The sequence below is a fragment of the Mesitornis unicolor genome, unplaced genomic scaffold, assembly GCF_000695765.1.
Source record: "Mesitornis unicolor isolate BGI_N332 unplaced genomic scaffold, ASM69576v1 scaffold51564, whole genome shotgun sequence".
Taxonomy (NCBI): Eukaryota; Metazoa; Chordata; class Aves; order Mesitornithiformes; family Mesitornithidae; genus Mesitornis; species Mesitornis unicolor.
Window position 1 is genome coordinate 32,732 of NW_010179066.1, and position 13,887 is coordinate 46,618.

General features: G+C 37.5%; 1 protein-coding gene across 1 annotated transcript in view; it reads left to right on the forward strand.

Annotated features, from left to right (window-relative positions):
* Nucleotides 1–9,174: 9,174 nt before the first annotated feature.
* Nucleotides 9,175–13,887, forward strand: part of EPB41L2 (erythrocyte membrane protein band 4.1-like 2) — a gene marked incomplete at its 3' end in the record, with an annotated part of 48,170 nt that continues 43,457 nt past the window's right edge. Inside the window, exons 1-2 of the mRNA XM_010182637.1 lie at nucleotides 9,175–9,639; nucleotides 10,976–11,188. Coding sequence (XP_010180939.1) covers nucleotides 9,175–9,639; nucleotides 10,976–11,188 — 678 coding nt within the window. The remainder of the gene's footprint in view (nucleotides 9,640–10,975; nucleotides 11,189–13,887) is intronic.

Genomic DNA, 13,887 nt, shown 5'->3' on the forward strand with positions numbered 1-13,887 from the left:
CAAGCATTTGTTCAGTGAGCACCTAAACTGATGAGCCCAAAAGGAGGCAAAGGAAACCCCCAAACCCATGCGGATTGGGATTTTCGTTCAAACAAATAAGTCTTTTTGGTGTGTCGTTCACAATGTTGTGCTGCATGTGTTTGTGTAATAAAACTGTTAGATGATAAATTGCTGTCAACTTGAATTTGTGCATGCCTTGGACTGTTTCAAAGCTTTGAAACTTCTCTGGATATATAGAACGAGAACTGAAAATGTGGCCCAAGAAGGCAGAATAAAGCCTCTACTTAATTTGGCCTGAAAGCTTACTGTAATAACATGCCATCCCCATTTCTATGTGGTCACCAAAAGGCTTTTCTGCAATGGGTGAGGCTGCTTGGGTAAAGCTGCAGTTTGTGATGTATATTTATATAGGAATGTCACTGCAGTCATGGTTTGGCAAGTTGCTGTCTGTTTTTCCTTGTCTACAGGACAGTTCTGAATACTCCTCCCCACCCTGTTCTTGGTGTTCACAAATGAATTATTCTTTTAAGTCTTTCTTATCTGTTGAAGTCTCCAAAGAAAACTTTGTTTAAATAGTTACTCCCTTGGGACTTTCATGCATATCCTGTTATCTGTTTTATATTACAGTCTTTCATGCTGGGAATGTCCTTCCAAAAAGCACAAAATAGCTAAAGCACTTAGATGACTAACAAACATGTTAAGTGCTGAAGTCCAGGCACAAACCCAGCAGTATTAGCATTAAATTATCTTTTGCCCTTTTTTTCCCTCCCGTTAGTATTGGTACAATTGTTTCTGACTTCCAGGGTATCATTTCACTTTGTCTAGCCCAGAGATGTTGCAGCGGTGGTGTTAGTGGTGAAGCCATTGCCACAGAAAGCGCGAAACTTTTACGAAGTTTTTGCTGATATTTTCACTCTTTTAATCAAATACCAGCATTCACAAGAGCCTATGGGAGCAATGAAATTTTGGCTGCTGATTTTATTTTCTCAGCTAAGAGGCATCTCTCCATTGCTTTTTGTTGCTTGGGATTGGCAATGTTTTGCTCCCACAGGAGCAGTCGATGCATACTTTCCCAAAGAGCAGTATTATCTGTAGTTTCAATACTTCATTATATATTTAAGTAAATATAAGTATGTAGGAAATAGTTTGCAGTGCCTTGCTTCACATATATCATTTTAGATGTGTTATAATTATTCAGGATGGGAGTGGGGGGGACCACTGAAGAAATGGGTTCAGCTCTTTCAAGGGAATACTTCTGTTCCAGTAGCAAATGGAAGGCTCAGCTTGTGCTAGCTGCAAACATAAAACTTAAAATGCCAACACGAGATAGCCAGAGTGGCTACTGTCTGAGGTTTGAGGAATGTGGCATAGCTGGCTGGGAATACGGGACAGCTTTTATTCATTACAGCCGCAGTTGTGAATTACCATGTTTTTAACTATTTTTGATTTGTTGATTTTTCACAAAATATGCTATACAATTAATAGCCTGGATTTGTTTACCTGCATGTCTGTCAAGGTTTCTACAGCTCCTTCAACAGTTAATGCACATACTGGAGCAACATACCCAGCAAAGAGACAGCTGCAGATTACCTGCAGAAATCCAGAAATATTTCACCATATAGCTTGAAACTCAACACTTATTTGGAATTTGGGTTAAACTTATGTAAGATCAATTGCCAGGGGTGCCATTTAATCAAGTGTCTTAAACGGACTTCATTAAGTGGTAGCAGTATCAGTTTTTGTATTTCAACTTGCATTCTGATTCAGAAAAATTGACATTATAAAGAATTGTAGCAGAAGATTCTTCATCTGTCATCTGTGTAAAATAATTTATAATTTTAGTGTCACTATTTCCTAGTTGTTTTTTCCCTCAGTAACATGCAGACATCGAGCAGTATTGTTCAACTGACTCGCCAAAGAGAACTGATCTTGCTGTAGTGCTGGTATTTGACAATAGGAAAAGTGATGAATTGCACTTTAAAGCTGAAATCCAGAACTGAAGCAGCTGCCAAAAAGAGGCACTTCTGTGGCTGTGTTTACACCCTGAAGCTCTGTCAACAACATTTGTCTATTGAACTCTCTTCTTGTACATGAGCTCTTGTACAGAGCAAACTGTCTGAATGCATTTGCTAGTTGGGTTCTGGCCGTTGTTTGTAAGTTGGATCAGCTGAAATACAAAGCTAACAGGCATTCTGAATGTGATCTCTGTAGCATATGCATCTGTATGACAGTTGGCCTCAACATACCGGTGAAATAAAGTGAATAGTTATTTTTGCTTATGAAAATTACTTGCAAATTTGTTCTATCTGTAGGAGTCCGTGACTGGTGTTCTACCAAAAGCACAGGTTTGTAGCTTCCCATATCTCTTCCCTGACCTCAAATCCTGGTATTGCAGTTATTTCCTTCTTTTGCATGCTGTTGTACATTTCCTCAGCATGCGAGGTGGTCGTAGTTCTCTATATGACTTCCACTGGAGAGGAAATGGATACTTGGGAAAACAATGATGTGCGTCTGGGCTTCCAGCAGCTTTATTACGCTGGGGCCTCTCAGTTTGCAGGAAAAAAATTTCTCGGGTACTGGTATATTACTTTTCAACCCAAGTTCAAAAGTGCTTCGATTAACCATGTTGTTGTAAGTGCTTTGGAAGCATAGCTTATGCAAGAGTAAACTTAATGGTGTCAGTATAGTAGGAAACTGTTTTTAATCTTGCCAATGCTTCAGTGGAATTGTGGTACTATTATTTCAAAAAGGGAAAAAAAAAAGCCGCCATTTGGTAAGGTGGGATGGGGTGGAAGGAAAGGAATGGAGATTGGAAGGAAAGGAATGGAGATTGGAAGGACAGCATCACTCAGAACAAATGATTGCTTACTGCTGTTTTTCATGTCTAAAATTGTGGTTATCATGAGGGTTTAATGTCAGCAGTCAAAACCCACTGTAAAATTGCGATGTCGATTTTAAAGACAGGGCAGAGATTTTTCTCAAACTGTTGTTCTCAGTTTGTTGAACAGATAACAGGAAAGCAGAGCCGTCTCTTGACGTGTGCTCATTTTCTTGCTGTTGGAATGAATTTAGAACTAAATCCCGATTTTCCACTGCACATGTCCTTTTCCAGCAGCGTCAGGGCTTGGGTGGGGTCACTCTTGTTCAATGCAGCTTTTCAGAAAGACTGTGGGATTGTCATCAGTTTACACTTTAAACACTGGGGAACAGCACAAAACTGGCTTGATAAACAGATTATATGTCTGCATATGTACTCTGAGAGAGATTCCTTGATTTGAATTAGGTTTCTCTTTAAGATTTGGGTTTTTTCCTTGATATATCGGAGTATTTTTAGATTGAAAATACTGAAGGAACAGATGCCTGTTATCTCTGGATATGGCATAGATAGCACTGACAGCACTGCAGATTGCATATTTGCTTAAACGTGATCTCAAAGAAATTTCGATGTCAGCATTGCAACTTAGCTATGTGTAGCACTTAAAAAGTATTCATATTCTGATTTTCTTGAAAGTTTTGTTTTGTTTTTCTGTGAGTTTTACACGTTGTATGGGTGGTGGTACACAGACGATGCATTTCTCTATGTATTTAATTTAGCGTGGGAAATGGCACATTCTTGTATTATTTTCTATGTTTTGTAATACATTTTTAGACAGCTACCTAGTGTCAAGAGACAAATTTTATCAAAATAGTGTTTAAAGAATTCTCACTTTTTTTTTCCTGTCTAGGAGTGTTATCTTTCCTTTCTGGAGAGTTGTATCCCTTCAACTGACTTATCCTTTATAACTGATCCTTTTCAGTTATGTATGGACTGCAGCAAGCAAGTTATGCACCAGAGAAAGCAGAGATGGCTTGCAGCAGGTGTTTTATGAAAACTTGGAAGCACTTGAGTGATAGGGAATAATGTGGTGTTATACTGCTGTAACGGGAAAAAGATTTTGAGAAAGTCACATTCTTGGGTTTTATTTTGACTTTACAAAGCGCTGAGCTCTCTTTAAAGGAATAGCTTTCTCTGTCTTATTTACCATCTATATCCTTCATTTTTCTTCACAGTGACCTTCAGAATTACTCTAGGACTTGTTTTATATTGTTGTTTCAGAAGTAGCTTCTAAGTTCGCACCATCCTACGTAGGGACTTGCCATTTCTTTTCTGGCGAGTCCTGTGTATTCTGTATATTGCAAGGAATGATGACACATTTGCAGTAATTTTCTAGCACTAAAAAACTTAGTTCTAGAGACTGATGGTGTTTCAGGAATTATATAAAGGACAAAAATGTTTTCTTAGTAATGCAGATAAGCAGTTCTATTTGGGAGGGAAACATTGTATGCTTGCAAATATTCAGCCCTATGATGGCATGAGTGTAAACATGACAGCTAAAAAACCCTGTGTATTTTGAATAGTGATTTCACTGTCTGGGTAAAAGGATGCTTCTGAGTATAGCTGCTGTTAACTCTGGGCCTGCTAGCCACCATGACATGCCTCAGATTCTCTGGAAAGTGGATTTGATAGATACAGGATCCTTGAGGAAGAAACAATTTTGTGCCTTTTCTGCTCTTGGAGATAAGTTTAGAGGTGGACACACATGTTCATGTACACGTGTAACTTTAGTTTTTATTGGCATGGAGTAGTGATTCACTGTCTGGCTCTGAAATTATATTTATTAAAATACTTTATTTTAATATTTATAGGAAAACATTCCATTACTTGTGGTAACTTGGGAACTACGCTTGAAATTGGAATAGTGTTGCTGTTTAAAGCTTGACCTTTGAGATGTGCTACTGCTTTTTAGAACTATTATGGCACCATCTGCTGATCAATGTACAGACTGGCAATGACAGTTTGCTCACCTGGTTCCCTCCTTGCACATAAGCTTCCAGTTTAGGAGGCAACTGGGGCAGAATCATAAAGGGAGGACGTGATTTTTAGTTGGCTTCTGTTTGGGAGAAATATTTTAAGCCTCCAAAGAGCCGCCATGACAGCATGAGAGTGGGTCAGGCCCCAGCTCTGGTGGCCTTGTCACAGTGTGGGGAAACCAATGGACTCTCTGACAGGCGTCTGCCCTGCGGCTACTGCCGAGACCCACCAAAAGCCGAGTCTGCAGTCTGCCTCTTCAGCCTCTGCAGTCACCCTGGGTTTTGGTGCATGGGGATCATCAGGGAAGGAGCAAAGCTAAACAGTCGTCCTTGTCACATTCAGTGTGTAAATACTTACATTTCAGTTCAGTTGCTCAAGATCATCATAATCATGCGAAAATACGGGATTAGATTCTTGTATATATAAAGCTTATTTTCCTGTGGGTTCTCTGTTGTAACTTTTTAAAACACGTTCAGTAGTTTAAGCTGACTTTGGTCTCGTCTGTTTTTTCAGGAATGTGCTTAAAAATGAACTTAATCCAAATTATTAGATTCAGTGGTCAAAGTATGTCTTTCTATCTGTAAATAGCAAGAAGGATGCAAGTTCCTGTGGGAGAACTGGGGCTTTTTTGAGTTGATGTTTGACTGCAGATCAGTGTTTTATTGGAAGCCATACAATGAAAGCGTTGCAGATTGATGTAGCTAAGCCAGTTTTAGAGATGTTTTTGCTTCTTAAGGATCTAAAAGCTGAAAACTGTATTCTTTAGTTCTTAACTTATTCCTTTGCGTTCAGAGAGCTCCATGTCTTTGCAATTGTAGTAATACACCTTTTAAAATAATGACTAAAAGGTAAAACGGGATTTAATTTTTGTTTTGTCCACTAATAGAACGTGTGTAGGTTATACTGGCACTTTCGGCAAAATGATGCAGCACAGAACCACGTGATGCTGTGAGCTTTCTTGTTTACGTACTGATGATAAAATATAAGTTTTAGATTTTAACAGAAACGCAAAAGAAAATGTGTTAGTTGGTTTGGACTATCAATTATTGTACTCCACAGATAATAATTGATTCATGCTTTTGAAAAAAATCTTCTGGGAGTAGTACCAAGTTCCTCAGGCATTACCTAGTGGTTAAACCAAACCCTTTTACACTCCATCAAATTTGAATGACTGTTTTTGCAGAATTTTACTTCTTTTTTGCTTTTATGTCAACAGATTTTGTGTTGAAACCAGCAAGCGTATTGTTCCGTATTGCTCTGTGAAATGCAGAGCAGTCCTCTGCTGTGCTTCAAATCAATAATAAATGAAACACTTTCTTTTTTAAACAAAACAAAAAAACCCTCCCAAATAAGCCGTTGAAGTACATATGGCCTTGTTTCAGCTTCTTTTGGATTTTTTTTCAGACACTGGGAATTTTCTTCGCTCTCTTTTTTTTTTCTATTATGTGTACACCATGGGAGCTTTAGTATTTGGAAGTACAAGTGTGCAATTAGTTTTTATGAAGCTAATGATTTTTTAAAGGAATTATTAATAATATGCTGATCCAGAAAACTGCACAACTTACGCAGACACCGATGTTGGCTTTTAGTGCACTGAGTTGTAATTTCTTTCAATAGAAGTTGGTTGAATTTTTTTATTACTATTTTTTTCTTCTACACCACGATGGTATCTCTGTGAATCCTAGCAGACTGGTGGAGATATAACTATCAAAGTGATTTTGATTCCTTAAGTTTGCTATGAATTTCAATGACAAACTGAAAAAAAAAAACCAACAACAGCAACAAAAAAACAATTTTAGGATTGCCTTTTCCTATTTTTATATAGTCAGAAAATGAAACTTATGGAAAAAACATTTGGATTTGTTCATCTGTGCTGATGAATAAAAAATACCAAATGGAAATTGTAAATTAAGTTTCAACAAACTTAATTCCTCTCCAGAAGCTGTGAGGTTGTTTCCAATGCTTTTTGCCATCCCACTCCCATCTTGGTCTTGCAGTTTGGGTAGGCATTCAATCTGCATGAGCCAAGTTTTCAGGAGGATTACAACAGATACAGATGTTATCACAGTAGTTTAATCTGCATGGGTTTAATGCCAATTGCAAAATCAGCCAAGAGGTTTTTTTTTTTTCCCTTGGCAATCCTTCCATTCGAGCATCTCCCTGAGTTTCCTTCTCTGTTGTCCACTCTTGCTGCAAGACTCTTACCTCTCCTTCTCCTTTCAAAATGAAATACGGATTTAATGTTACTTTGTAATATGAAAGAGGTGAGATAAGAACTTATCTTGCTGCAGCTGACTAAAAAAAAAAATAAAAGGGGCAAAAATATTTTGTGTGCTTATGCTACATAGTAAGAGCAAATGAGAGTTTACAGCCCTTCCTTGGAGACGGGAGGGGAAGAAAAGCAGCTACAGTTTAGAACTGTAGATTTTCAACTGAACTTGGTTTATTTCTTCCCAATCTCACTTCTGAGACAAATGCTGTTTGCTGCTTATTTCCATTTTCTTTCTGACATGTTGTGGGCTGTTAAGACGCGGGCTGGTTGGGATCCTGCAAGGTCTTCCCTTGGATCAGGAAAAAGCCATTTCCAGATAACCTGCTTACTTGATCTGCTTGTCTGTAGTGAAGGTACCATCAGAGACTTTACAACCTGCAGCAGTAGACTCTGAGTGCACAACTCCAATGTTTTGTCCCCCCACCTCTGTTTTTCCTTTGAACTACAAAACTGGAGGATCTGAAAGAGCATTGAAATAGTGAGGGCAGGGGAAAGGAGTGCAAGGAAGGGCAGGTAGACCTCATTTTTTGTTTCTCAAGAGATGCTTAATTATTGTGCCCAAATGAAACTCCAGAACAAAGAAATATATCGAGCTCATGTGCTAGAGAAGGTCAATGTTCTGGGAAGACTATCCCTTACACTCTTGGTCAGTGTGCATGTTCAGTAAACTCATCCATCTCTAACTTGTTCAGAGACAGCTGAGAGTAAGAAGAAATCTACAGTCTTAGCCAAGAAGTGTGCTTTGTTTTGCAGGGTTTTTTCTCGCTTTTCTTCTGTCCTGGAAGAGCAGTGAAGTGATAAGCTTATGGGTAACTGAGCTCATGAAGGAAATTGCCTCCTGCTGTGAGCATCAAATGAAGGCATTAAATGAACTTGAGCCTATTCAGACAGGGGCTGTAACAAGTTTCCCTTGCTTCTGCAGTATAAAGCCAAGTTCTTTTAAATGTAACTGGTTTGAAAAACCTGGGCACTTGAAGGTGCAGAATCTTTCTTGTTTCACACTGAGTGAGTTTGTACCACCCGCTGCTATCCTGTCTAAATTTAATCAGTTAAGATGTATAACTTGGTATCCTCACTTCCTTTTATTGTTAGAACAATACGATAGGAACAGGTTTGCAGGGTTATTTATTTTGCGCAGTTCTAAAATTTTCTGGAGATGCTTCCTATTTGACTTTAAGCAAAATGTGATCCTAATTTCAAGAATGGTATATATTTATTTTTTATTAGTGTGTACATATTTCATACATTTCTGCATATTTTGAAAAGTAAAAAAAATACACATGCAAGAAATAGTTCTTTTCTTTTCCTGTAGCTTCTTTGAAGATTTATCAAATTCTCTAGGATTTTTAGCTACTTTCTGAGAAGAAATTTGTTCTTTCTTAGAGATTCTTAGGATCATGCTAACCATCCTTTTTCTGTATTCTTTAGTTAGCTTTCTTCTTCATTTTTGTCCATCCCCACCACTGGTTCACTGTGGACTGAGATAAGGGAATTGTGAAAATACACCTGTAACTTTAAATGCAATGGATTTGACTATAAACGAAAACTGAAATACTAAGACTGACTTCCCATCTAAAATTAATGTCTGCTCCCATCTAAAATCAATGTCTGCTTCTGGTACTGTCAACTGTGAGGTTGCTGCTTTGCTGAAAATTATGATAAAGAGAATGGAAGAATTATGTAAGGTCTAAGTATAGCTGTTTCAACTGAGTCTTTTAAGGCAAGAATGGCTTTTCTCAATGTAAAAAGGAACAACTAGAAGCATGCACTCCTAACTTAAAAAGACTTTCTGTGCAAAACTTAGAATCATAGAATAGTTTGGGCTGGAAGGGACCTTCAAAGGTCATGTAGTTCAGTCCCCAACTTGTGTTATATTGAGAAGTGTCACTGAATATTTGAAAAGTATTTCTTTAACCCAAATAAGTTTAATTTAGAAACTTGTAGATTATTGCTACAAATTACTGTGATTAATATAAAAGTCAGTAAAATTAGTAATGTTGCTTAACAAGACTATATTTATCATTGCTTTTTTTCAGTGTAAGTTTTGACAATGACAACTGAAGTTGGCTCAGAGACTGAAGTAAAGAAAGATTCTGAGCACCTGGGACCAGATAAAGCCAAGGACAAGCCTGAAGAAGCATCAGAAACTCCAGAAAATCAAAAGTCCAGGAAAGCATCCTCTGAAGAAGCTCAAGATTCTTCCTCTGTCCCAGTACCAACTAGCCAAAGCAGTCCAAGTAGCCACAAGAAGGAAAAAGCTTCACCTGAAAGCAAGGGTATTTCTCGTTTCCTTCCACCCTGGCGTAAGAAACAAAAATCATACACCTTGGCAGAGCCCAAAGATGAGAGCAAGAAAAAGACCACAGGGGAAGAACAAGTTGCCAAAGAATGCCCAACGGCAGAGGGGGTGGCTCAGCCAAAAAAGAGCGTGGAAGAAGCAGCAGCTGAAAATCAGCGCAATGCTAAAGCAGATGACAAAGTAGAAAAACACTCTGTTAGTAGTGCTGAAACACAGGTACGTGTGGGAAGGCTAATGGATGCTTTGGAGTAGTTTTAGTGAGACCTGGTTCATGATTTGTGCATTTCATGTAAAGCTTTGTTAGGAGCGTATTGGGGAAAAAGCAACAGCTACTACTTGTCCTTTTGTGCAGTTAGCTTGATATAGTTATGAATTGCATAGCTAGTTTTAAAAGGTTCCTGTTCTGCAGCAAACCATTTTTTATTCCAGTTGTTCTAGATGTCTAATTTTAGTGTAACCTCACACTTCGGCGTAGTTCAAAGGAACATTGAACTTTATCATTATGGTAGAAATGAGCAAGAATAAGGGGAGAAGCTTCTTAAGTCAGCTTTGTCTCTGAAGCCACTGGATCACAAAAATCCCTCCTTAGTGAATTAACCACAACAAATAAAAAAAGGATTATATCCGAGTCCTTACGATCTCAGTTTTTGTTATGCTTCACCTAGAACCTATGCTTGTGGTCACTGTCCTTATTGACTCATTCTGGGAGGTTCCAAGGCAGTCGCCACCTTCTGCAGTGCTCCAGTCTTGCTTTTTGAAAAGTTGCATCTCAGTTTTTAACACTCAAACCTCACTTTCTTGGGTGGCCAAGGGGATTAAGGACATAGAGAATCTTTCATCTGAGGAGGGCCTGAGAGAGCTGAGACTGTTCAGCCTGGACAAGAGAAGGGTCAAGGGGAATCCTATCAATGTGTATAAATACTCGAAGGCAGGGAGTGAAAAGAAGGAGCCAAACTCTTTCCAGTGTCATGCAGTTAAACAACAAAAGGCAATGGGCACAAATTAAAAATAGGAAGTTCCTTCTCAAATCACAAAAAAATTCTTTACTGTCATGGCGGATCAAACACTGGAATAGATTGCTCAGAGGTTGTAGAGTCTCCATCTGTGAAGATACTCATAAACCCAACTGAATACCGTCCTGGACAAACTGCCGTAGAGGAGTCTAGGGGTATTGGACAAGATGTTCTCAAGAAGTCCCTTCTAACCCCAACCATTCTGTGATTCCGTATAACTTGACTTTCATTAACACTGTTTTTTAGTTTTGTATAATTCCTGGAGGTTCTTGTTTGATTTGTTTCTGTTAGGAAAAAAGCCAGTAAAACATTATCTCATTTCAAGGAAAGGAAAAATGGCACCTGCTATGGTCTGAGAGCAAGAATATTTGGTCCCCAAAGGAAGACCTTAATGCTTACACTGGTTATTGTGCTTCCACTATGCTCATAACTTTAATGAAAGCTTAATGTCTTATTTATTAGTAGCTTATGAAAGAAATGAAAGTCAAAAATATCCACCTTCCTGAGTTTCAGTTCTTGTTTTGCTGTATTTTATATAGCCTGCCAAAGAAGGTGGTAAAGAAACGGAAGTAGAGAAAGTTGCAGAGGAAAAGGAAGAAAAACAAGAAGAACAAGAAAAAAGAGAGACAAAAGAAGTGCAGACAGCCGAAGTTAAAACTGAAGACATCCCTCAGAAGTCTCCCAAGAAAATCAAAACTGTGCAGTGTAAAGTGATGCTTCTGGACGGCACGGAATACAGCTGTGACCTAGAGGTAAGGCATGAACTCTCTATATGAAGAACTCTTTTTCTATAGAGAAAAAGAAAATTTGTTTTCATTGACTGTGAATTTAACAAATACATTTTTATATATCTAGTGAGCTTGTTACCATGGTAGATTCACATTGCTATCATTAGGGGCCAATTAACACTTCATTTTAAAACTCCATCTTTAAGAACTTATCAGTTTATCTTTAATGGACTCTGAGGTACATGAAAAATAAGATAAAATGCAGTATACCAGTCCTTTCAAAGGTGATCATGATCAAACTTTTTTTTTTTTTTTGCAAAAGACTACGATTTTCCTGAAGTTATTGCGACTTGTAGTAATAAAGGTATCTTCAACTCATTTGTCTTTTTTTTTTCCTTTGCTTTTAATGTTATCTCAGCTGGAGAACTAATATTTAAAAAATTTTGCATCAAAGGAAAATTCTGTTAGTCATAAAATACATATTTGTATATAAATTTATATTCCAGTTCCAATTTTTCATGGCTATGTGGATTGCTTGTTCGTAAGTGTAATTCTCTGGGTTAGATACTGTGTATGTTTCTGTTAAATCTGATGTAAAATCACAAACATAATCCATGTTAAGTATTAGAGCTCAAATGCGTTGATAGTTACATGAAGAATTAATATTTGTTATAGAAGGTGACAGGTTTCCTCACTAAAGTCAACTCCTCTGTTACATTTCTTTCTTGTGCTTTGCAATAGAGAATCCATTTGTTTGGAATGGGGGCAAAACAGTTGTTCTGGACTACGCTTGTGAACGTGGGTGTTAAATTTTGCATGATGTTACAGCTAACTGATAGCTGTGGTGCCTAGACTGAATATCTGAGTTATGAAAAGTGGTTAAAATTAGCTCCTTTTCTAAAACCAGACATCTAGATATATCTTCCAGATTGATCCACAGAAGAAACAGCCATGATTTTATGGCAATTCCTAGACCCAACTGATTCCTTCAGAATATCTCCATTTTTTTCTAATGTAAACTGTTCAATTTTGACGTTGCATGTGCATTACACGTCATGCGGCCATGCAGGCTTCTGCTGGAAGCCTGTTGTCTTCTCTTGTGCTGTCTCATTTTCCAGTCTCCGTCAGTCTCTGCACTGATTCTGGATTTCACGAGGCTCCCTAGTACTTTAATTGCTTGTTCTGTACAAGTCCTTTTGTGTACTGTAACATAATTCTGGATGGATACTGTTTACCTGCCCTTCAAGATCTTGTGAAACTTAAGACTTAAAAGAGACTGAAAAAAACCCAACAAAACGCTACCTGTTTTTGAGAGTTTCAGAAGCTTCCTCACAACTTGTCTTATTTCATGCATTAGTACAGCTTTCTTCAAACCTATTCAATAAATAAGGATGTTTAAATCTGAGTGGTATCTCTGTATTAGTTGATGGTGGCATGAATTTGATCTTCCTGAGCTTCTTTCCCCCTCAAAAAATGAGATATAAATTAAGTTGTGGATCTCTTACCACAATACCATAGTGTGAAATAGAAACAATCTGTAGAATTTAAGAATTCATGTTCTTAAATACATGTGGAACTTTTTATGCTCTTCTATGCTCTACAAAACATTAAAAGTTCTTAAAAACTTGTTTCAGCTGATAATTATAATTTCAGTTTGTGCTCTCTGCAGTGGATCATAGTAGATCAGTTTCTGATGCTGATCTTTTCTTTAGTCTTTCTTTAATATTTAGTGTTTGGGTAAGTGTTGGTTTATTTCTGCTTTACCGAGCAACAGTGTGAAATGACACAAGATTTTAAAAGCAAATAAACAAACTCTGCAGTCTAAACATAAAGTACAAAGCCCAGTTTACCTTGGTTGACTTTCTAGTAAATCAGGCTTTCATTTGGAGTAATTTTCATGGTTGAGACATTCCTAATGCTCCTTCCTGTTTTTACTAGGCACTGTAGACAATCTTCATCATATTTTATTTACTTAAAAGACACTTCTGTAGATACATATACTTGATAATAAGGAAGTAAAACTGAAAAATTGCTTATGTTCATTACTGTCGTTTTACAAACAGCTTTTGGCAGAAGCCTCTCTCTTTCCAATTACCATTTTAAACCTTCATGACAGCTCAGATTTTGTTATTGATTTAATACAGCATTTCTTGGGGTGCCTTTTTGTTTGAATTACAGTCATGTCCCTTTTTTCTCGTAGAAAAAAATCAATTTGTATTCATGTACCTTAAAAGGAGTGTGATAGAAAAGAAAATATGAGCCAGCATCTTATTCTTTGCTAAATTTTGTCATCATTCATTTTTATTGCATGTCTTTATATAAGACAATAGCTGGGAAGGGGCATAAAAGGCATTAAAGCTGTGCTGCAGTAGCTTTAGTATCAGCATGCAGATCAATGCTGTAGTTAATGAAAGGCGATAGGGTTCTCAGCAGTGACTGTACACTGAAACTTTTTGTGGCTGGTTGGTAGCTACAGTACCATGCAACTGGTTTGGCATCTGTGTAATCGTCATGTAAAAGGACTTGGTATTTGAGTTCAGGTATTGTATACTTCACCTATGAAGATTCCAGTGAATCTAATCTTGAAGTGGATAGTAATGCCTTATTTCTTTTTTAATTTTTATTTTTTAAAAAATGCACTATTCTTGATCTGCAAGCTGTTTTAGTCAGAAAAACTTTAGTATTTCAGCTTGATCACCTTATCAGTAAATAGTTAATGGTAA